We start from the raw sequence: 25,166 nt of genomic DNA, 5'->3' as shown, positions 1-25,166 counted from the left end.
CTAGCTACAACCAATCATACATAGCTAACGCATGATAGACAGGTGGTCACTGGGGCTTATTCCAGCCCAAACTACACCCCCTCTTTACCCCCACCCACACTAGCGACGCAATCTACGACTATGGCGCCGTCCAGTCTGGCTTCCCATTCACTACCTGTGTCCAGCGGGTGACAATACAGGTACCGCTATTGTCCTGCTTCAGGTGCGTCGCGGACTTCTATAATTAACGGGCATAGGCTGACAATGCTCTCCCTTCCTCTGAGAGATCCCCTGCACCGACACTACCATCCCGCATTCCAACCTGACTTTGATCTATGTCCGTCGTGATGTAAGCGGTCCGCGGTCACGGGCCTACTGATTCCAGGGGAGATAAACAGTGGTGAGACTTCCTGGCCCTTTGTCCACCCGACGGTCCAGTGTCGCCAAAGGCCGGCTACTCGTCTCGACATACCTCACTTACAGTTACCCATTCAACCTTCTGACAGTCTGCTTACCAGCGCGTCCGCCTGTTTCGTGGAGGGGGCAGAAGTGAGACACCAACACTATAGCCCTATACTAGTTATCACATGACAACTGGTGACAGGCGCTAACAGTGCTAACCGTTGCGCCACCGGGCCGCCTGATAGACGAGACGAGAGAAAGTCAGCCAAACAAAAAATCATCATGCAACAGCACTAGATCCGAACGCCTGAAGGAACAACACAGACAAAGATATACAAAACGAAACAAAGAGGTAAAGAGGATGACAAGAACCGACAAAAGAGACTGCACAGAGAAACTGGCAGATGAAGGTGAAATAGCAGCAAGAAAAAATGACTTGAAGACACTGTACAAGATAAACAAACAGCTAAACAACGGGTTCAAGAACAGTGATGTGCCAGTGAAAGACATGAACAATGATGTTCTCGAGGGAGAGGCAGGAAAACTACAGCGCTGGAGGGAACATTTTGAGTCGGTTCTAAACAGACCAGATCCCCCTCAGCTTGCAGACATCCAGCCAGCAGCTATAGACCTTGACATCTGCACAGACCCGCTAAGCCTGGAAGAAGTGACAGCAGCAGTCAAGACAATGAAGAGCGGCAAAGCACCAGGGGCAGATGGAATAACAGCAGAGATATCTTAAGCAAATGTGAATGTGACAGCTCCCATGCTGACTGAAATCTTCAGGCAAGTTTGCGAATCAGGGCAGCTACCTGTTGCGTGTGTGTGTGGGGGGGGAATTGGTGTTTTACGCCGTGCCAGCAGCTGAGGCTATATTACGGCAAGCAGCCAGCCCTGTAAAAAGACGCCACGTGCAGAGAAAGAACAGCGTGCCCGAGACGAGAAATGAACTCTGGACAGCCAACCTTCACTGTATTGGTGACAGGCGCCAACCGTTGCGCCACCGGACCGCTCCCTGATGCGTGGAAGACAGGGCTCATCTTAAATTTACCCAAGAAAGCAGATCTTGGAGACTGCTATAATTGGAGGGGCATAACACTGCTCTCCCTCACCAGCAAGGTCTTCAGCAAGATTGTTTTGTCAAGACAAACGGCAACCCTTGAGAAAGACCTCCGACCACAGCAAGCAGGATTTCGCCCAGGGTGATCCTGCTCTGATCACACCTTCATTCTGCGACAGATTCTGGAGCAGAGCAACGAGTGGAACACACCGCTGTACTTCAATTTCATCGACCTGGAGAAGGCTTTTGACAGCATCCACCGCGAGTCCATGTGGAAAATCCTGAGGCATTACGGAGTCCCCGCAAAACTTGTTCAGGTCATTGCAATGTTGTACAGCGATTTCAAATCCCAGGTTGTCTGTGACGCGGAACTCATTCTGTCGCCGTTCCTCTTCATCCTGACCATCAAACTAAATGGAGAAGAGATTGAGGAAGTTGACAGTTTCACCTATCTTGGCTACAAAATGTCAAACACCGGGGATGCGGAGGTGGAGATTCGAGCCCGACTGGCGAAAGCCAGCCAGGCCTTCGCCTCACTCAGGAGCACATGGAAGGCAAAAAACATCAGCCAGAAGATCAAGCTGAGAATCTTCAAGTCTACTGTGATCAGCACCCTCCTTTACGGATCAGAATCATGCAAGATGACCTCCACAGTCGCCCTACGATGGACTCCAGACGGCCGAAGAAAACGAGGCCGCCCAAAGGAAACTTGGAGAAGAACAGTGGAAAGGGAGATGAAAGGAAAGGGCTGGACATCGGGTCACCTAGAGCGGGTTTCAGCCGATCGACATCGGTGGTGGACTGTGGTTGAGGCCTTGTGTGCAACCTCATGCACGAAGAGGAATAAAGAGATAATTAACTCTAAAATGACTGTAAAGTTTACAATAGGATATAAAAAGTCCATCCTAACCTTTAGAATGAAAGTAAACAAGAGAAAGTATAGAGAGGAAGTATAAAGAGGAATATGTGACCAAAGTAGACATGTTGATCTTAAGGTCACGGAGAATGTATTGAGGTCCTTGCCTTCCCATCATTACCCTCGGGTGGACTACTGCGAGCATCGTCCCTTCCTGTTCCTAGTACAGTTTGCTTGGTTTCGTGTCAACAGCAGTCTGTAGCAATCAGCAAAACAACAGCGAAGTCTGGCGTCTGTACTATTTACCGACAACAACAAGATCCAAAGAGTGTGGTTTGCCATGGGCCCTGACAATTGTCTTCAGATTTTCTGCTTATCTGTTTCTTTTCATGCTTCATTTTCTAAAAGGTTGTAGCACAGAAGATGTCTGTATACACGGTATAAGAACACGTCTGTGTCTGCAGCTTGACTTTGCTGAATGATGTGATACTAAAGAAAAATAATGTGTTTATTGTTTATTGCAACTGCGTAAACAACTTGTAACAACATGCCAAACATTTCTTGGATGTACTTGTATGTGTTGTGTTGTTATCTTGATGTTGGAGAGTTTTAAATCACGCTGATAAGCCATGGGGGTCTTAGGATGTCACTTCCACACCTGACCTCTTACATCACGTGACAACACGTCACCTAACTTGAGGAATGGAGCGACAGATATCAGAATTTCTAATTCCACCATCACCCAAGTCAAAGGCGAAAGGTCTCACTGTCCTGTAGGTCAAAGTGTGAGAAACACAGCGCGGCAAAATGAAAGGTTTCCTCCGTATGTTAGAACGGTACTAGTGGGGCATTGTGGGACTGGCACAGGTCAACGGTCATGACTTGGGGAGACAGCAAATGACTGTTGTCTTCCATGTCTGTTTATTTTGCTAAGGTAAAGGTTCTAAAAGCACACACATATTCATGTCTATGTATGTTTATTACCTAAAATGATACAGCGTGCCGTATGTTATCATCATGCAGAGTGTAGCACAGTGTCAACAATTAAAGTATCTGATGCTAAGGAGAAACATGGTGGGTTTGCTGAAAATCTTTGAACCCGCTTTTCTCAATAAGGCGACCACCGGACTTCCACGCTTCTAATCTTTATAACTCCATTTCAGGACTAGAAGAATAACTTTGTGTCAAATAAAGAGCTAAACCCTGTACATTTCGAACATATCCAATTTGTAAAATCTCAGATTTCCGACTTGATTCATTTCGTCGTGGCAGCTCACATTTCACAATAATTATTAATAATTTGCATCCAGTCAAAGCCTGACAGGTACAACACAGATTAAAAAACAACACAATGACTACAGCTCACTAAACACGATTGTACATAATGAAATTACTCTTTAAACAAGTCTGGTCACGACTTTACAATACAGCCCTCAAGAAGCTCCTAAGAACGCAAAAAAAAAAACCCCATCCCAGACAAGAAAGAAACCTTCACACATATGCACGCCAAGCTACACACTCACAAATGTAGTGATCCACTTATTTCTTAACCAGCCAGACAGGCAGCCTGCCAGCTAACCTGCGTCTCACTCTTTCTTACTGTTCAGTGGTCACGTACGTACCTGCGTCACCACCCGTGTAGTCGTACACGCGAAGTTGGTTTTCAGACAAATCACCCCACATCAAGAACATGTACTCAGCGTAGCGACGTTGTCCACTCTCATCTATGATGTCCACTCTCAAGCGCATATGTTCATAACGTATCACTTTGCGAAGCGTGGACAGGCCTGAGACAAGACAAGACAATGACCTCATGTTAACAGATAAGTCGAGCAGTGAAATATTTGTGTTGATCTTGCTCAAGAGCTCTCGTTAACACAGACATGTCGCTGGTCATTACCTGTCCTACGATGTTATAAACATGTTGACATTATTGCTAGACTTTAGATGACAAAAAGGTAAATCACAAACTTACTGAGGTTTTAGCACTGTTGTGTTATTACTACCAATAATAAAGTGTATTCTCCATGTAAGTACGAGGTCAATGCGCTGTATACAAACAATAACAAATGTACAGTCAACCATACAGAAACATTAGGATAAGCATCAGAAAGCATACATGAACATAAACTGTACAACAGATAACACCAGCACTGGATGAAGAATTAATTAGTGGGTAGAGCTGTACTCCTGATTTGAAAATATTTTTCTGAAAGAGAAAGGTTTTAAGTAAGTTTTTGTAGGCACAAGGCGAGGAGAGGGAGGACATGTCAAGTAGTCTGACCTGAGTAGCAAACTGAGAGTTTGCCGGTCTAGTGTAGGACACAGAGAAGAGAGCAACACAGACTAGGTGGTAAGGTGTCAATACACAGACACAGACTAGGTGGTAAGGTGTCAATACACACACACACACAGACTAAGGTGGTAAGGTGTCAAAACACACACACACACATAAACATGCAAACTCACATACACAGAGTTGTATTTACACAAAGACCGATATAGCTTTAAAATGGTATGAAACTATGATTATGACTCATATATACAGGTGGTTATAAGACAATTTTCACAGACTAGATGTAGACAAATATAGATAAATAGATTGGTCGAAGGACATTTTTACACCCTATATCCTTATTCACAAAAACAAAAAAATTAGAGACTGTAATATAAGTACACGAAATGTTTTAGCTACTGTGAATTAATAAAGTTCTGAACCTATCCATACCCTGCAATCAGATAATCCTACAGAGAACAAAAAGGAAATAGTACACAAAGTAGTGAGCAATAGGCATCGTAGGACACAAATATAATAGAACAGAAACAGCAACCTTTGTATTAACCAGTAAACATCACACAATCAACACAATAAAACACAATACTGATTACAGCCTCACTTTGACTGTAAAAACAAATGTTCAGGTTACAGTTATGCAGGAGGAGGGATAATGCCAGAGAATGCAAGAGATATGTCAACATCTTACCCAGCCAGAAATCTCCAGAGAGGTCACCAAAACCGTTTACATATTCTGTCCAGCTCCGGTTGAAGTCAACTGTGAAGTCGCGACGTCTCTGGAAGACCTGCACAAGACACAAGTTCACAGGTCGTTACTATGGTAGCAAAGCGCAGCATGTTCGACAGGATTCAACACTAATCACAGTTTAATGAGTTGACAAAGGATGAGTCATAATTGATAAAATATAACAGCTTACAACTTTATTAGCTGTGATCATGATTATACTGTCAACACTTCATGGTTACGATACACTATGTGAGCATGGTATAATAGTATATAGTGTAGTATATAGTGTAGTATAGAGTGTAGTATATAGTGTAGTATATAGTGTAGTGTATAGTGTAGTATATAGCATAGTATACATTGTAGTATATAGTGTAGTATATAGTGTAGTATAGAGTGTAGTATATAGTGACAGTCATGTGAACACAATGTACACTTTCCTGGCTGTAAATGTGTGACATCAAGTGGCTGTGATCAATTATATGTCAACATAATCAACATAACAAATGCATGATACACGCCGCATTTTTTCAACTCTTTATCAAACCTACAGTCCCTGATCATGAAGCAGGAATGGATGCAAGGGGTTAAAGCTTGCGACTACAAACAACCGACACACGCACACCAACACACTAGATGTAGGCCTGTCTACAACCATCCTCAACCCACGGAGTCTACCAGCGAGATAGACAAACTGTTGGAAACAGAAGGTGGACAAGCATCCTCTCCTGCTTCGTGTTGAAAATGTCGAAAGATATCAAAGACAAATTATTCGTGGATACTATGAGCTGTAAGGATGTGACCCTGGGTATAAGTGGTGTCGCACTGTTGTGAGCAGGATACAGTGTGCAGGTGAGATGCTACCTGAGTCATACACACTGACAAACACGGCCACACGTACCAGCCAGCCGCCGCCGCCAGACTCCATATCACACCACACAGTCATAGGTCTGTCGAAGTAGTATATTTCATGAACGGTGTAGACACCACTCCTTGCTCCTTTGTCTTGCCAGTCTCGACATGTCACTATTTGTACACAAACAAATCATTCCGCTCGTAATGAATTGTTATAAAGGGCAAAGTGGAACTTCGTACAATGACGGAAACAATCGAGGATAAGTAGGCAATAACCATTACAACTTTAATAGCTAATCAGACAACAGTCAAGGTAAAGACTGAGTCCCTCGGGCAAAGTGTTTATATGTGCATGCAGTACACAGTTCACACTGCTCTGATACAAGACAGTCACACTTGCTGAACGCCGGTAACACTAGCCATCCCATAATTCTAGCTCTGTGTCTATGAGTATCTGACCGCCACGTTTACAAATTCTTATTCCTCCTCCTTAATGTCACTTCTGCCTCCTCATCTTCATAGCAACTTCCTCCTCTAAACTTTACAATCAGTTTTGTTCTAAAGTAATAAACTGACAGTTAGTAACGACTTTCACATAGAGTAGACAACAAAGATATGTGGTAGTGGCAGCTGTGATGTTCTTCATCCATACATTCCCCTCTGTGGTGCTCTAGTGCATTAACCCTTAACCCAATGTGTCTGAGGTTAATTGCCATCTTACAATTATTAGAAAGGAAGAAAACCATTAGCTCGTGGACATAAATAAACAGTGAATGCTAAACTTGTAAATCCCAAATATTATGTAAACATTGAGATGACAGTTGTTTGAAAAAAATAATTACTGTAAACAACTTACTAGAGTATCTTTACTGTAAGAAACAGACAAACTGACGGTAGACAACGTGTGGGGACAAGCTGAGTACTACTCATAATTCTACTGCTTCTCACTTACTTGTAACAACACACTTCTTCTGGGTTTCATTGAACTTGAAGCCTGAACGACAGAGACATCGTCCTGACAAACAATCGCTGTATCGGTCTGGACAATTCACTTTTGTGTTACACAGTAAGTTGTACCAAGTATCGTGTGACGCCAAAGTGGAGTTGCAGGATCTCTGGTAGTGGGTCCAGCCTTTACTCGTCTTAGGAGACCAGTGTGAGGGAGACTCATGAGCGGTGACATTATGAAGCCGACACAGACCTCCATGGGCTGGCACAGAAGGTAGAGAGAGAGACATTACTGAACATGATGCAAAACATTTAGAACACAGAAGAGTGAAAGCAAGTTATGTGAACATTTCACTAAAGGTTATTCTGTTACTGAATGGTTTTCAGCAAAAGGCGCGGTACGTAGTTGTATATTTGTTATTGTTTACTGTTGTCTTGCTAGGAGCATGCCTGTCACACACTAGTTTGACAATAAAAATAAAGTGGAATGTTTTCCCCATTCCTGCTGTGCTCCCCCAGTTTTGTCAGTCCATGGTCCTGATGCTAGAGTCCTGGATGTCTTGTTGTCAGTGTCAGAGCTGCATGGCGAGCTGAGGAGGTCTGGCACTTATCTATCATTAGCGATGAGAATCCACTTTCCCACAAATGACAGTGTAGTTTCCCAGATCGTGTTCTCTTTATAAATATGATATAAGTGTGACCAGATAACCACTCTCCAAGTTCTATATATTTCAAGATCGTTGGATTTGAGTTAAAGACTTTAAAAAAGTCACGATACTTGTTTGTTGTTTACCTAAACCACTTGTAATTCAATGTTCATGCAACAACAACTGTATGCAAGGAGTGCCAAGATAGACAAACGTTAGTTGCAAGGTGGCTAAAGTAGATTATGGCGCGTTAAGTATGCTCCTAAATGTTTTTCGTAGTCTTTATGTAGGCGTGTACTAATGGTAAAAATATACACAGACAACATATTTCAACATTGTTCCCATGTTTTACGGGTGTCCGTTGATTTTCTGGATAGAGCGTGCTATTAATAGAACACAGCGCAGGACACGTGAAGCAGACTTTAGCAGTTGTAGAGTGCACAGTCACCTGCCATCTCTAACATCATGTTAGTATACCAATGTTTCAAAGCTTTTCCCCATACTAACCTCTGAAATCGAAGGTGAGGCAACGCTTGTCATCCTGGCACCTGTCCTTGCAGTCTTCCACAGTGAGTCCATCCAAGCGATCAAGGTGGTATACATGTAGAGCGCTGTCAGGATACTCTGTAAAGTTGTCCTGCAACTCGCCTGTGCTGCAAGCTAATGTAAACAACTGTGGTAAGCAATTATTTACAGACTGTTTAAGTTGAAGTCAATTGTTCTACATTTTGACGCATTTCCAACAATATCCATAATCAAGTGAATAAATTTCCAGTTTTTTTTAGGCCAACATGTTTTCTTTCATGCTTTCTCTTGTCAGTCTGTTTAAATGCGGCTATGTTGTTTTACAATTTATTCCTTTAAGAATGCGAAAATCATAGAAAAGCTCTTCCGTCCCTAACTGTAACAAGCCGACAACAAAGTCGAGTTTCTTGCTGTCAAGCACACCACACAGAACCATTGTCTACTCACTGCTAGTACACGTATCCTTTGTGGTGTAGAAGTAGCCAGCTTCACACCGACACAGGTGTTGATAGCACGCGGCGTGGGGCTGGTTGCAGTCGTCGTCTGTCGTGCAGTTTACATTGTGCCACTTGCTCAGCGCTGATACAAGACAGTCACACTTGCTGACAGCCGGTAACACTAGCCATCCCATAATTCTAGCTCTGTGTCTATAAGTATCTGACTGCCATGTGTACATATTCTTATTCCTCCTCCTTAATGTCACTTCTGCCTCCTCATCATCATAGCCAATTCCTCCTCTAACCTTTACAATCAGTTTTGTTATAAAGTAATAAAGTGACAGTTAGTAACGACTTCCACGTAGAGTAGACAACAAAGATATGGGGTAGTGGCATCTGGAATGTTCTTCATCGATACATTCCCCTCTGTGGTGGTCTAGTGCATTAACCCTTAACCCAGCGGTTCTCAACCTTTTACTTGTGGCGACCCCCCTGACGAACACCGGTACGTCCGCGACCCCCTTAGCCAGCTAGGTCGGTGGAAGAGTGGGGGGGGGGGAGCCTTAGCTAACCTCGAACGCCGCGTCGAGGAAATCAACAACGGAAGAACAAAGTTCGTATCTGCAAGAAGTATAACTGTTAATGAAATTTTACTAAAGCAAATTCTGTGGTGCTAATAAATATTATTTTATTGGACACTCACTTTGATTAATGAGAAGGTTGAGCCTGCTTGCTGTTGCATAGAGAAGCGAACCTGTGTGCGATGTTCGTACCCACTGCTATTCGCAGCTCAGCCTCTGCGTCCACACGATTTCTGTATTTCGACTTCAGTGCTGCCAATGCTGAAAATCCTTGCTCACACACATACGAAGTTGAAAATGGCAGCAGAACTTTCATTGCTTTCTCAGAAAGGAGAGGATATTCACCGTTGATGCTAATCCAGAATTTTGGCACTGGTGTTGTTTGGAAGACCATTGTGAGGGATTGGTCACTCGAAAGGTCGATGAGCTGCTCTTCTTCTTCCGTGGACAACCCACTTGTGCTAGGATCAGCCAGAAATGGATTACGAATCCACTCGTATTTAGTTACATCAATTTCAGCGAAGTAATGCTGAAACCTTTCTTGCAGTCCGTTTAGATGGGCAATAATTACATTCTTCACCTGATCAAGATTCAAGTTGTCAGCCTTGCACTTACACAAGCACGGAAACATATCAAAAATATTTTCCTGGCGTATCTTTTGCGTCCACAACGAAATTTTTCGGACGAAAGCATTCATCTTGTCAGTTGTTTGTAATATGGTGGTGTCCTTCCCTTGCAGAGAAGTATTCACAACGTTCAGCTTCTCAAATATGTCCAATAAATATGCCATTAGCAGCAGTCATCGGTTGTTCTTCAGCCCCCACCCCGCACTGTCTGGTCATGGCCTTCTGTCAGGGACCTAGAGTACTAGGACTGAGCACGTGCGAGGGCGAAAAGGTGTGAATGATGGACGTTTCCTGAATGCGTGCCTTTTAGATGTTTTTTTTTTTAAAAAAGAGAGGTGTGACTAGAGAGGGAGAGGGGAGTCAGCGATGAGAGATTGGGGGAGAGAGAAGGCAAAAGGCGAGAGGAGGGAGATTGGAGGCTTAATTGTTGAGAGGGGGATTGTGTTTTGAGTTTTGGAAGTGAGAAGTCACTGCATGCCGAGACAGTGTACTTGAATAGGGAGAAGAGATTTGGAGAATGATCGCCCTCACCACTCGGTTACACAATCTAAGCTAATTTCACTAATACCGGTATAAGAAACTTTTAAAAAAGGACCACCTTCGCGACCCCCTTGTAGGCACGTCACGACCCCCCAGGGGGTCGCGCGCCACAGGTTGAGAACCGCTGCCTTAACCCAATGTATCTGAGGTTAATTGCCATCTTAGAATGATTAGAAAGGAGGAAAACCATTAGCTCGTGGACATGAATAAACACTGAATGCTAAAATTTGTAAATCCGAAATATTATGTAAACATTGAGATGACAGTTGTTTGAAAAAAATAATTACTGTAAACAACTTACTAGAGTATCTTTACTGTAAGAAACAGACAAACTGACGGTAGACAACGTGTGGGGACAAGCTGAGTACTACTCATCCTTCTACTGCTTCTCACTTACCTGTAACAACACACTCCTTCTTTGCTTCATTGAACTTGAAGCTCGAACCACACAGGCATCTGTGTGACAAACAATCGCTGTGTGGGTCTGGACAATCCACTTTTGTGTTACACAGTAAGTTGTACCAGGTATGGTGTGTGGCCAAAGTGGAGTTGCAGGATCTCTGGTAGTGGGTCCAGCCTTCACTCGTCTTAGGATACCAGTGTGAGGGAGACTCGCGAGCGGTGACATTATGAAGCCGACACTGACCTCCATGGACTGGCACAGAAGGTAGAGAGACAGAGACATAAGTGAACATGATGCAAAACATTTTGAACAAAGAAGAGTGAAAGCAAGTTATGTGAACATTTCACTAAAGGCTATACTGTTACTGAAAGGTTTTCAGCAAAAGGCGAGGTACGTAGTTGTATATTTGTGATTGTTTACTGTTGTCTTGCTGGGAGCATGTCTGTCACACACTAGTTGTACAATAAAAATAAAGTGGAATGTTTTCCCCATTCCTGCTGTGCTCCCCCAGTGTTGTCAGTCCATGGTCCTGATGCTAGAGTCCTGGATGTCTTGTTGTCAGTGTCAGAGCTGCATGGCGAGCTGAGGAGGTCTGGCACTTATCTATCATTAGCGATGACAATCCACTTTCCCACAAATGACAGTGTATTTTCCTAGATCGTCTTCTCTTTATAAATATGAGATAAGTGTCACAAGATAACCACTCTCCGAGTTCTATATATTTCAAGATCGTTGTATTTGAGTTAAAGACTTTAAAAAAGTCACGATACTTCTTTGTTGTTTACCTAAATCTAGTGGTTCTCAAAGTATTTCGGACCGCGGACCACTTTACTTAAGTAAAAAATATGGCGGACCACCAAGGCCTAAAAATCACTCTGGACTATGAATTTCAAATTTAAATTGTCGCATTTGTTTCATTACAATTGAAAACTAAATGTCCTTTTGTGACAGTAGTATTCAGGGCTTCTGCTAAGGCTAAATTTATTGATGAAAATTGAATGGGTCCTCCGAACTTTTAATGCGTACTGTACGCATTTTTTTGCGTAAGGAGAAGCCCTGCAGTATAGTAATAAGTTGACATAAAGCTACATACCTCGTTCTTTGTAATTAAAATGATAATGCGAGGAATGCAGTTGTTTTTGACGAGATATTAGGGTGGTAATATCTGGAGCAATGTTGGAAAGTTTCAGTCTCATGTCAGATTCCACGTTCAACCGACTTCTCTTGTTTGTTTTTAGTCCCACGAGAGTTGAACATCGAATCTCGCAGTAGTACGTTGTTGGAAACGGCAGTAGATGCTTCACAGCGATGTCAGCAAGTCCCCCGTACTCAGATCGTGCATGAAGCCAAAAGTCTGTCAAACATTTCTCAGCAAACAACACTTTTAGCGAACCACCCAAAGCAAGTTCCACAAGACTATCAACATCCCTTGAAGACAGTTTTGTACTGACCGCTTCAGCTGCACTCATGTTTGCAAATGGATTTCTGATCCATTCAGATTTTGTCTCGGGCTCTGGAAAATAAATTCTGAATTGCTCACGCAGACCATGTAGGTGTGATTTAAAGTTCGCAACAATCTGCTCATCAATTTCCTGCGGTGAAGTCACAAGAAAATCATTGAGGGTTGGGAACGAGTCAAATTCTCGACGATCGAGGCGATGACACCACAGCCCCAATGTTATACACATAGCCTTTACTTTGTCTGGAACGTGACAGATTGTGACCGATTGTGACATGTCTGCTCATTCACACTGCTAACAATGTCAGCCAGCTACGCCAACTGAGCAAGCCATGAACAGTCATGCATGCAATTCCACAAGTAGAAAGCTTGATCACACTTGCGCAAACAAATGTTAACCTCCTCGCGCAGTTCAAAGAGACGAGTGAGCACTCTCCCACGTGACAACCAACGAACTTCTGTAAGAGAAAGAAGCTTGGTGTGTTCACTTCCCATCTCTTCACATAAAGCTTTAAAAATCCGCTCGTTCAAAGGGCGCCCTTTGATGAAGTTTATAATTTTTATTGATTCCTCCATTACTCTTTTAAGATTGACGGGCATTTTTGTTGTTGCGAGCTGTTGTCGGTGAATGCAACAGTGCGTTGCTGCTGTCAGGGGAGCAACTGTTTGGATGCGTGCGGTCAAGCCTTTGATCTTTCCCGTCATTGACGCAGCACCATCAGTGCTGACACCGACACGTGGCGTCCATTCAACTTTGTTACTCACAACGTAGTTGTTCACAATCTTGAAAATTCCTCTCCAGTTGTACTGGTCGGTACAGACTTGCAGAAGAGAAAGTCATCATGAACAGCGCCTAAGTATTCCTACCTGACACATGCCAACAGGTTTGCTTCGTTGGCTGTCAGTAGACTCATCAAGCTGAAGTGCCAACTACTGACTTTGACATGTCTTGATAGCAGCTGCCACTCCACACTGTCAGCCATGGCTGTTATTCCACGTTTCACGGTATCGTTTGAAAGAGGGACTTTGTTGATGGCATTTGTAGCCTTTTCACCAAGCATGAGTTCTGTCATTAGTCTGGCAGCAGGTCTGGTCAAGTTCTCTGCAACAGTTGGTCTTTGCCGGTCTTGGCGATCAACAGCGAAGCTGTGTAGGATGCCTGTGTAGCCTCAGCGTTTACATCGCCAGCAGCAACAAGGTGCAGCATTCCCTTATTTTGTTGCAGCTCTTTGCATTTATTCTCGAAAAACTCCAGAGGCTTATCAGCATATTGGCAGTGCTTGGATTCAAAATGACTTCAGTTTGGAGGGTTTCATTGCTCCATCGACCAGAATTTCACAGCATAAAACACATTGCGGGTTAGAGACTTCTTTATCACCCGTCCAAAAAAATCCCATGGTCAAACAATCAGTGCTATATTTTCTTTTCACTTGTTTTGGGTTGTTTTCAATGCTGGAATGTCGCCACCTTGTGTGTACCACTTCTGTTCTTCACAGCTTGTATGATGCTTTCTTTGTTGCTATTATCTTGAGCAGAAGATAAAAATATCACGTCAGGTGTATCTTCCACTTCTTGATTAGTTTCTTGTGCTGTGCAGCTCGTAAGCCTGTCAGTAGAACAGAGAGGTTGATTGGGATCACAAACGACCTCAGTTGAATCTTTTCCTCCCTTCTGCATCTTGTTTGCACTTTCACAGTCACCGGCATCCGGGGATGTACTTTTCAAGGTCCCTGATTTCAGCCAGCGATCCATAACCCTTCGGCTTGAAAATACTGAGAAATAATACTTGGAAAGAGGTCTTCTCGCCAGCACGCAGATTGGGAAAGTGGTCAGCCTTTCTTACGAGGGGGAAGTTGTCTTTGCCTGCCTGGTCCCCTTTCATGTTTGACGGATTCAGGGAAGCTGGCACATACTAAAACTTCAACAGAGCCGTCCTGTTCAGGTAGGCAGGTCACTCGTCACTGTTGACAATTGATGGCCGCCTGCCTTGACCATCCTGTCTGGTGCGGTGGTAACTTGACTAGCTAAGGGTTGGGTGTCCGACACAAACTTAACTGAAGTTTTCTACAAGCCTATCTGGCGATTTAAATATCACTTTGCTGATATATGACGACTGTCAGCCGCGGAACACCTGACTTATGCCCACACCTGACCACACTTTGAGAACCACTGACTTAAATCACTTGTCATTCAATGTTCATGCAACAACAGCTGTATGCAAGGAGTGCCAATGTAGGGGCCGGTAGTCCAGCGCTTGTTAGGCAGGAAATGCTGATGCACGCGAGTAAAGTAAAGGTACGATGGTGAAAGACCGCGGGAATAGTGCTGATGCATAAGACCGCGAAAAGGGACCAACCCGAGAGGTATATAAGGGCAGAACTGAGACGCAAGGACAGGGGAGAAAACTGCGAAGTGAAGGCGCGACACAAGCGACGCAACCGTGACTGTACATCTAGCCTACATTAGAGAGTTGTGCAACTGCTGACAGGTTCCTGCCTTTCTGATTTGAGTGCTGGACTGTTGTGGTCACTGTTCGACCCCCCCCCCCTTCTCAAACACAAACCACTTGGCTACACCAAGATAGACAAACATTAGTTGCAAGGGGGCTTCAGTAAGAATAAATAATAATAAATGTGTGTTGTGCATAGCTCATACTCACGCTCCTAAGTAGTCTGGTCTTAGCGATTGACAGAAGGAGACACGGACAGCAAAGGAACAGAAGGATGAACACTGACTGATGACTCATAAAATCAAATGTAGGAAAGGCAAGGAGAAATTAGAGAACAAGAACTGAGAGTGTCGGTAGTCAGCAGAGGAGGACGAGGAGGGAGAAAGGAGTGGTTGACAAAGGACGAGCATGATGTGGACTGTGTTAGTATTGCTCAAGGTGAGGTGTGTCTTCAGTGCAAAGTGAACAGATTCCATGATGGACAGGTGCGGAGGTAGAATAGAAGAGTTGTATTGTTTAGCTGTACACGAACTAAACATTCCGTGACCTGAAGAAGTCAAAGTAAGTCATTGTGTGGAGGGCTGAGTACCACAAACTGTGCAGGTAGCAATTGATATTAGCATCGGTTCATACCATTGTTGTTTATGTCTTTATGCTAGTGCACCTGCAAATGTTTGAACATCATTTCAGGCCAGTACACCAAAGAAAACAAGTTCATTGGTGGATGATTGAGCTATTCTTCCATTTCTGACTTGTATTCAGTCCTAATTAAAGTGGAAGTGTGTAGTAAACACAGGAGTTTATCTCTATATATGTGGTGTAGTACATTCACACTCACTGCATAGTCGTGGGTTCAGTGTGATTTTACCTTTACACTTTCTTCCTAAAGAATGCAATTAACTATCAAGTATTAATAAGCACAGGAGCAATTTTATAATCCATGTAATTTCACACACTTTGTTTTATCCTAACTAAATGTATTCAGTACCTTTTGCATTCAAACATGTTTATAGATTATGGCGCGTTAAGTTTGCTCCTAAATGCTTTTCGTAGTCTTTATGTAGGCGTGTACTAATGGTAAAAATATTCAGAGACAACACATTTCAACATTGTTCCCATTTTTTACGGGTTTCCGTTGATTTTCTGGATGAAGCGTGCTATTAATAGAACACAGCACAGGACACGTGACGCAGACTTTAGCAGTTCTAGACTACACAGTCACCTGCCATCTCTAAGATCATGTTAGTATACCAATGTTTCAAGGCTTTTCAACATACTAACCTCTGAAATCGAAGGTGAGGCAGAGCTTGTCAGCCTCGCACCTGTCCTTGCAGTCTTCCAGACTGAGTCCATCCCAGCTAGCAAGGTAGTGTCGTAGTAGAGCGCTGTCAGGATACTCTGTAAAGTTGTCCTGCAACTCGCCTGTGCTGCAAGCTAATGTAAACAACTGTGGTAAGCAATTATTTAAATACTAAGTTGAAGTTAATTGTTCTATATTTTGATGCATTTCCAACAACATCCATAACCAAGTGAATAAATTTCCAATTTTTGATCGGCCCACGTGTTTCCTTTCATTCTTTCTTTCTTTTATTCAGTCTGTCTAAATGCGTCTATGTTGTTTTACAATTTATTCCTTTAAGAATGCGAAAATCACAGAAAAGCTCTTCCGTCCCTAACTGTAACAAGCCGACAACAAAGACGAGTTTCTTGCTGTCAAGCACACCACACAGAACCATTGTCTACTCACTGCCAGAGCAAATATCGTAAGGCGTTGTGTAGAAGTAGCCTGCTTCACACCGACACAGGTGTTGATAGCACGCGGCGTGGGTCTGGTTGCAGTCGTCGTCTGTCCTGCAGCTTACATTGTGCCAGGTCTTTAGCTCGCCTGCAAGACAGTCACACTTGCTGACCGCCGGTAACACTAGCCCCCCAGCAATTCTAGCTCTATTTTATAAGTATCTGACTGCCATGTGTACATATTCTTATTTCTCCTCCTTAATGTCACTTCTGCCTCCTCATCTTCATAGCCTCTTCCTCCTCTAACCTTTGCAATCAGTTTTTTTTCTATAAAGTAATAAAGTGACAGTTAGTAACGACTTTCACGTAGAGCACTGTAAGGAATAGGTAGGCAGGGATTATCGCCCTTACCCGTGTGTGAGCGAAGTTGCTGGGTCGTGGTTTGATGTCATAGCCGACGTCATAATATGACGCAATTTTAGATCTTACGTAGAGAGAAAAAACTTGAAAGAGAGCAGACGGCAGATAGACAAATCGGGCGGCGGACTGAGGAGAGAAGGTCTTGCTGTACGTGTGGTTACAGGGACCGGGAATAATTGTAGTAAGTTGCTTGCGTAACCAAGGAACTACCGAGGGACCCACTAAGGTGAACGAAGTGTGCAGGTGAAGTCCCTAACGACGGCAAGGCCTAGACGAAGGTGTTGTCCAGGGCCAAGTGGGAAAGAGTGAGTCCTCCAGTTGCGTCGTGTGTCGGGCGTCCAGGGAGGAGTTCAGTCCGTCGACGTCCCGAAGTGTTGTTCCGCGACCCCAGCGTTCGGAATAGCAGCTTGGAGTGTGTGTGTGTGTGCCAACTACGGAGATCCTGGTGGAATGTGTATCTTAGTGTGTTTAGGAAGTAAGTGAACATCGCCGTGGATTGAGTGGGAGCGTTCCTGACGCAGAGATTTTGTCTTTCTCCGTGCGTCTCAGTGACACTGTGGACAGTAACAGTAAGTGTTTTCAAGCTTCCTACAAATGATCAGGGAGGCCATTTGTATTCTGGACCGAGTTCCCGAGCGGCAAGACTGCTTGAGTTAGAAATGTACTGTGGGATGATATTGATGAGTGACAGGGGATGATGAATATCTTGTCTATTTGAGTTAGTTTTGAGAAAAGTTTGTGTAACCTCATTCTAGGTGTTAGTCTTTATTTTGCTTTCTCTGTGTATACGACCTGTTGTCATCTATCCACCAAGAGACAGGATAAGTAAGAGCCAAAAGAAAAGAAACCTTATGGCAAAGTCGACAGCGGGCTATTTTAGTAAAGATTAGACGAGAAGCCCATGGACAGATCGTTGTGTTTTGAGTTCTTCGAATGCGAGTGAACACCACGTATGAGGCGGTGACGTCATTGTGTTACGTGGTCGTGACAAGTAGACAACAAAGATATGGGGTAGTGGCAGCTGGAATGTTCTTCATCGAGACATTCCCCTCTGTGGTGGTCTAGTGCATTAACCCTTAACCCAATGTATCTGAGGTTCACTGCCATCTTACAATTATTAGAAAGGAAGACAAACATTAGCTCGTGGACATGAATAAACAGTGAATGCTAAACTCTGTAAATCCGAAATATTATGTCAATATTGAGATGACAGTTGTTTGATGAAAATAATTACTGTAAACAACTTACTAGAGTATCTTTACTGTAAGAAAACGACAAACTGACGGTAGACAACGTGTGGGACAAGCTGAGTACTACTCATCATTCTACTGCTTCTCACTTACTTGTAAAAACACACTTTTTCTCGGTTTCATTAAAGTGTAATCCTGAATGACATCGGCATCTGTGTGACAAACAATCGCTGTTCGGGTCTGGACAATCTACTTTGGTGTTACACAGTAAGTTGTACCAAGTATCGTGTGTGGCCAAAGTGGAGTTGCAGGATCTCTGGTAGTGGGTCCAGCCTTCACTCGTCTTAGGATACCAGTGTGAGGGAGACTCGCGAGCGGTGACATTGTGAAGCCGACACTGACCTCCATGGGCTGACACAGGAGGTAGAGAGACAGAGACATAACTGAACATGATGCAAAACATTTTGAACAAAGAGAGTAAAAGCAAGTTATGTGAACATTTCCCGAAAGGTTATTCTATTACTTTAACGTGTTCAGCAAAAGGCGCGGTACGTAGTTGTTTATTTGTGATTGTTTACTGTTGTCTTGCTAGCAGCATGCCTGTCACACACTAGTTGTACAATAATTATAAAGTGGATTGTTTTCTCCATTCCTGTTGTGCTCCCCCAGTGTTGTCAGTCCATGGTCCTGATGCTAGAGTCCTGGATGTCTTGTTGTCAGTGTCAGAGCTGCAGGGCGAGCTGAGGAGGTCTGGCACTTATCTATCATTAGCGATGAGAATCCACTTTCCCACAAATGACAGTGTAGTTTCCCAGATCGTGTTCTCTTTATAAATATGATATAAGTGTGACAAGATAGCCACTCTCCAAGTTCTAAATATTTCTACATCGTTGTATTAGAGTTAAAGACTTTAAAAAAGTCACGATACTTGTTTGTTGTTTACCTAAACCACTTGTCATTCAATGTTCATGCAACAACAACTGTATGCAAGGAGTGCCAAGATAGACAAACGTTAGTTGCAAGGTGGCTAAAATAAGAATAAATAATAATAATAAATGTGTGTTCTGCATAGGTCATACTCACGCTCCTAAGTAGCCTTGTCTTAGCGATTGACAGAAGGAGACAAGGACAGCAAAGGTACAGAAGGATGAACACGACTGACGACTCATAAAATCAAATTTAGGAAAGGCAAGGAGAAATTAGAGAACAAGAACTGAGAGTGTCGGTAGTCAGCAGAGGAGGAATAGGAGGGAGAAAGGAGTGGTGAACAAAGGACAAGCATGATGTGGACTGTGTCAGTATTGCTCAAGGTGAGGTGTGTCTTTAGTGCAAAGGGAACAGATTCCATGATGGATAGGTGCGGAGGTAGAATAGAAGAGCTGTATTGTTTAGCTGTACACGAAGTAAACATTTCGTGACCTGAAGAAGTCAAAGTAAATCATTGTGTGGATGGCTGAGTACCACAGACTGTGCAGGTAGCAATTGATATTAGCATCGGTTCATACCATTGTTGTTTATGTCTTTATGCTAGTGCACCTGCAAATGTTTGAACATCATTTCAGGCCAGTACACCAAAGAAAACAAGTTCATTGGTGGATGATTGAGCTATTCTTCCATTTGTGACTTGTATTCAGTCCTAATTAAAGTGGAAGTGTGTAGTAAACACAGGAGTTTATCTCTGTATATGTGGTGTAGTACATTGACACTCACTGCAGTAGTAACTAGATAGTCGTGGGTTCACTGTGATTTTACCTTTACACTTTCTTCCTACAGAAAGCAAGCAGCTATCAAGTATTAATTAGCACATTAGCAATTGTATAATCCATGCAATTTCACACACTTTGTTTTATCCTAACTAACTGTATTCAGTATCTTTTGCATTCAAACATGTTTGTAGATTATGGCCCGTTAAGTTTGCTCCTAAATGTTTGTTGTAGTCTTTCTGTAGGCGTCTACTAATGGTAAAAATATACACAGACAACATATTTCAACATTGTTCCCATTTTTTACGGGTTTCCGTTGATTTTCTGGATAGAGCGTGCTATTAATAGAACACAGCGCAGGACACGTGACGCAGACTTTAGCAGTTGTAGAGTGCACAGTCACCTGCCATCTCTAACATCATGTTAGTATACCAATGTTTCAATGCTTTTCCCCATACTAACCTCTGAAATCGAAGGTGAGGCAACGCTTGTCATCCAGGCACCTGTCCTTGCAGTCTTCCAGACTGAGTCCATTCAAGCGATCAAGGTAGTGTCGTCGTAGAGCGCTGTCAGGATACTCTGTAAAGCTGTCCTGCATCTCGCCTGTGCTGCAAGCTAATATAAAGAACTGTGGTCAGCAATTATTTACAGACTGTTTAAGTCGAAGTCAATTGTTCTACATTTTAATTCATTTCCAACAACATCCATAACCAAGTGAATAAATTTCTAATTTTTTTCGGCCCACCATTCTTTCTTCCTTTTATTCAGTCTGTCTAAATGCGTCTATGTTGTTTTACAATTTATTCCTTTAAGAATGCGAAAATCATGTAAAAGCTCCTCCGTCCCTAACAGTAACAAGCCGACAACAAATCGAGTTTCTTGCGGTCAAGCACACCACACAGAACCATTGTCTACTCACTGCCAGAGCAAATATCGTAAGGCGTTGTGTAGAAGTAGCCAGCTTCACACCGACACAGATGTTGAAAGCACGCGGCGTGGGTCTGGTTGCAGTCGTCGTCTGTCGTGCAGTTTACATTGTGCCAGGTCCTTACATCGCAGGCTTCGCCTTGGCATCTAGAATTTGTACTTTTGAAAATTATTATTAATTCAATGTTAATTATTTACTTTTGTTTTTATTTTAACACACCCGCCACACTCCCCCTAAAAACTAGCACCTCCTCAGATCCATTACGTCAAAGTTACCCACATCAGATGTGTGTGTCTGTGCGTGTGGTGTTTGTTTTAAGTTTTTTCTTGGAGACCAATAAGGGAACATACAAATGATGACTTGGTACGAATCTCGGTTGCAGCACTCGTAGGACAGCAGGAAGCTCTTCTTGCAATAGTCAAGTCACGTGAGCTGGTGAGGTCTGGCCACGTGACCCGACACGACTCTTTGTCAAAATCTGTCCTTCAAGGTACCTTAGAGGGGGGTCGATGCCAGTGTTGCCAGAGGAAGAACTGACTCACGAACATCAAGGAGTTGACCTGTGCCGGACCACCTCACTAGCGCCCCAACTACTGCAGTTTGAAATACTTTGTTACACCTTAGGGACTGATGCTCATTAGACATTTGGCTGACGACTGTATGCCCTCAATATCACACACTACAACACATCTTCATTAATCCTTTTCATGAAATTGCTTGTCTGCCAGTGGTACCATTACATAGCACATCAGACATCACACGAGACCTCAAGTAAGACATTCAATGTTAACATACATAAAAACAAACAGAAAGACCGGACACTCCGGGAAGTGAAGCCGGCAGTGTGAGACAATAGACTATGGTGAAACATGTCACTAAAACAACAATTCTTACTTTAATGTTTGTCATTATTTACACATTATTTAGACTACTGACAAACGATCATGTATTTCATTTTGTTACTGACTACATAAAAAGCTGATTGTCAAACCCTTTACATGTATTGTCAGCCAAAAGTCAAGAAGAGTCAACACGGTTTACCTTCCTGTCTCCTTCGTCGGGACACAAGGACACGCCCACAGGATAATTAAGATGAATTGCAGCATTGTATCCACCTGTTAAGCACATGCAACAAAGAGAAGTTGAGTGAGTCTTTCTCATATAGTATTTATTATATTAATTTAAATCAGCAAAATATTTACTACTTAAAATTAAAAAATGTCATAATAAAATAATTGGCAAATATAATTCGCAGAAACATACTCAAATGGAAGCGATCACTCAAAGCTTAAGACTAAAACTAGGTTAGTGTGTCTGGCATGTATGAACACATGAAGTACAACAGACACAATGTCAAAGGTGACAGCAAATAGCAATCAACAAAGGTATATAGGAAAGACAGCCTATTCAAGGGATAGGAAGCTAATAAATAAGAGAAACGGTTAGTAATGTAACTTGTTACAACACAGTAGGTATGCTTCTCCCTTTGATACATTATTTCATTAAGTGTGTAAAGACAAAAAGTGACTAGTAGTGTCTAAGAAAGTGTAGAGAGAAGAAAATACAGGAAGACAGAACAGCTTCTAGCAGAGAAAGAAAAGCTGATAGAACTCTGCTAACAGTAAAGAAACAAAACTTCAATCAATTAAAAATCAAGTCTCTAGAAAATGCAGTCAACAAACCAAAGGAGTTCTGGGAGGTGATGAGGAGATACAGAAGACAGCCTGTAGTGGACCAAATCAGTGAAGAGGGTGAGTAAAGCACTTCTAAACAACACTAAATAAAGGGATGATGGATGTGGGTGGTCAAGATAACCCTTGTGAGAGTACCAGTAGTCCAATGCACCTGTATGTCCAACCTGTGGACAATCAGATCACAGAAAAGGTCAAAGAGGCAATTAGTTAAAAATGTTAATCAGCAGGCCCGGATGGTATTGTCAATAATATATTAAAAGCTGCATCCCCGGTTATTACTCCCTTGCTCAACTGTTCAATTCTATGACCCAAGGAATGAACTCAATCTATTACTATCCCAATACACAAAAAAGGTGACAGCAACCAGTCAGGTAACTACCCAGGTATCTCTCTTACTAATACATTAAGGAAAAGTATTTACATGCTCTCTAAATAAAATATTAACCCAGTGGACAGAAAGCAGCCAATTAAATGACAATGACAATGGTAATTCCTTATTAATGTGAGGTAAAATAAGTAAGAAAATACATTTTCCATTTAGCCCCCGCCCTTTACAGGGAAAGAACTAAATGAAGTAGTTATAAGTACTATGAGAATAAGGTGAGGTAAGTGGAAGCTGAATATGTACAAAAGTGGTGGTTACGAAAAAACATATCTTTACAAGATTTCCTAGAGTTAGGAAGTATCTCTAGAGGCCTCATCTCATTTTCTTGAATTTGCTTAGGTAGGAGTTCATGAAAGTCATTTGCGTAAGATGGAGAGGGAGGCTGTTCCACAGCACGCTCCCTGAGTATTTAAAACTTGATTTAAAAAGGTCTAACCTAGAAATGGAAATACTAAGTTTTGGAGAAATTCTAGTGTTCTTGGAGGAAAATAGTAAAGACAGTCTGGAATACTGTTTACCCGTCAGTATTTGTTAAGTTTAAGTCTGTTTCTTAGAGGAAGGAAGCCTTGACAGGAACAATGAAACACAAGCAGGTTTTTGTCGGTACAGTCAAATCTCTCTACTATGCCACCCCGCTACTATGCCACTCTCGGTATTATGCCACTTTTGCTCGGTCCCCACTATAAATTCAATGTAAAAAAAAATTTACTATGCCACCACCTACTCTCGCTACTATGCCACTTTTGTGTGATTGTTAAAAGGCACAAGTTGTGAAATTCCGCGCAATGCTCGATTATTATACTCTATGGTAGTGTGGGACATGGCAGTTAGGTGGATGGAACCTAGCACGCACACAGGGAGGGTGGAGGCTGGCGATGGGGGGTGGTCGCTGGCCGGGTGACAGCCACGTGACAGAGGGAGAGCGGGAGGGGGTCGACTAGCGACAGGATGCAGGTGCGCGGATGTGGTTGGGAGGGGTGGAGGATGAAGAGGTGAGGGGGAGAATGAGAGGAGACAGCTAGCGCCAGCCGACGATTCTTGAGAGCTTTGGACTGACGGGTAACTTGGGCAAATAAAGCCATTTTTACGAACCCTCCGTATTATGCCACTCTCGCTACTATGCCACTTTTGCTCGGTCCCGGTAGGTGGCATAGTAGCGAGATTTGACTGTATATCCTATTTTCACATTGTATGTGGCAGGAGAGAACCAATTATCCCAGAATGTGAAGCTATAAGTGGCATTCATAGACTGTCAGAAAGCCTACAATAATGTGCAACAAGCATTATTACTACCCGAGTTATTACAACCAAGCATGCATATAAATTATAGAGGATAATAAAATGCATGTACCAAGATATTCAGGAATGTGTCAGAGACAGAAATCAAGGCCTCTTTGTATAAGAAAACATTGTAAAGCCGACAATAATCACACACGGATCCACGTGGATTGTGATAGTGTCCAGCGGTCATCCGCTCACATTAACAGTACCGGAAGCCCTCTTCTGTCTCAACAGACCCTAGTGGTCACCACCCGGCTATTAAACCTGCACCAGCCCAGCGGATTTCTACTGGCTCCGGGTGGTCACTACTGGCTACTGTGGCCACTAACAGTACCCGCCTTACAGTCCACACCTAACCATGGGGTCACATCGCGCCGACATTTTCCTTGTCGCTAACCTCTAGCCCCCCGAGAGCTGGCCGGTCGCCAGGCGAGCGCCAAGCGTGTGAGACATGTCCCCCGTGTGACCGCAGGTCAGCAATCGGGCCCTCCACACCCCGACCTTGAGGGAATACCTAGGGAACTCCACGTGTGCGCATGCGCGAACCAACTTGTAGGACACGCGCGGGTTTTCCCCAACAATCGGAGGACAGTTTAACATCTGTTCACATCGCGCTCTTGACGACAAGCTGAAATACACTGCATTTTGTGTGTATGGTATATACAGTATTATGTTCTAGTAAAGTCCATTTAAAATGTTTCCGTAATTTTCAGTTTCTGTTACAAATAGTATTTGAGAAGGCAACAAGATCAGTGTCATGACAGTGACTAGCAGGCGTCTTAATGACTGACAAGAACCGAGTGTTTGTGAGTAAAGCGTACGAAGTCCCTGTCTGTAGATAAAATGACAAGAGGTACTGCACACCTTTGTTTATTTGTACCGTTAGAATTCAGGTGAAATAGGCCACACATGTCTATGTTTGTGTCATTGTCAGCAACAGAAGGGAAGAGAGACGAAGATAATATGCCGCCATATAAAAAGTCGTGTAGGTGTGACACTGCGCCCCCGATTTGTAATGACTAAGTCCGCTTGTATATCATC

At 43.1% G+C, this 25,166-nt stretch overlaps 1 protein-coding gene across 4 annotated transcripts in view; it reads right to left on the bottom strand.

Annotated features, from left to right (window-relative positions):
• LOC112571027 overlaps nt 1–25,166 on the bottom strand; it is a 29,689-nt gene that overhangs the window by 3,395 nt on the left and 1,128 nt on the right. For 3 of the 4 annotated variants that reach the window (XM_025249808.1, XM_025249809.1, XM_025249807.1), the window contains 14 exons: nt 22,448–22,623; nt 21,807–21,880; nt 20,757–20,911; nt 20,300–20,452; nt 18,288–18,545; nt 16,535–16,672; nt 16,069–16,221; nt 10,874–11,131; nt 8,740–8,871; nt 8,275–8,427; nt 7,125–7,382; nt 6,219–6,343; nt 5,282–5,378; nt 3,920–4,084 (listed from right to left, as the gene is read on the bottom strand). In XM_025249808.1, coding sequence (XP_025105593.1) covers nt 3,920–4,084; nt 5,282–5,378; nt 6,219–6,343; nt 7,125–7,382; nt 8,275–8,427; nt 8,740–8,871; nt 10,874–11,131; nt 16,069–16,221; nt 16,535–16,672; nt 18,288–18,545; nt 20,300–20,452; nt 20,757–20,911; nt 21,807–21,871 — 2,110 coding nt within the window. In that variant the 5' untranslated portion in view covers nt 21,872–21,880; nt 22,448–22,623. The remainder of the gene's footprint in view (nt 1–3,919; nt 4,085–5,281; nt 5,379–6,218; nt 6,344–7,124; nt 7,383–8,274; nt 8,428–8,739; nt 8,872–10,873; nt 11,132–16,068; nt 16,222–16,534; nt 16,673–18,287; nt 18,546–20,299; nt 20,453–20,756; nt 20,912–21,806; nt 21,881–22,447; nt 22,624–25,166) is intronic. The other variant, XM_025249810.1, reaches the window with a different exon arrangement.

Source organism: Pomacea canaliculata, linkage group LG8 (assembly GCF_003073045.1).
Source record: "Pomacea canaliculata isolate SZHN2017 linkage group LG8, ASM307304v1, whole genome shotgun sequence".
Taxonomy (NCBI): Eukaryota; Metazoa; Mollusca; class Gastropoda; order Architaenioglossa; family Ampullariidae; genus Pomacea; species Pomacea canaliculata.
Note: the sequence above shows the minus strand (reverse complement) of the source record. Positions and strands in the feature narration are given on the sequence as shown.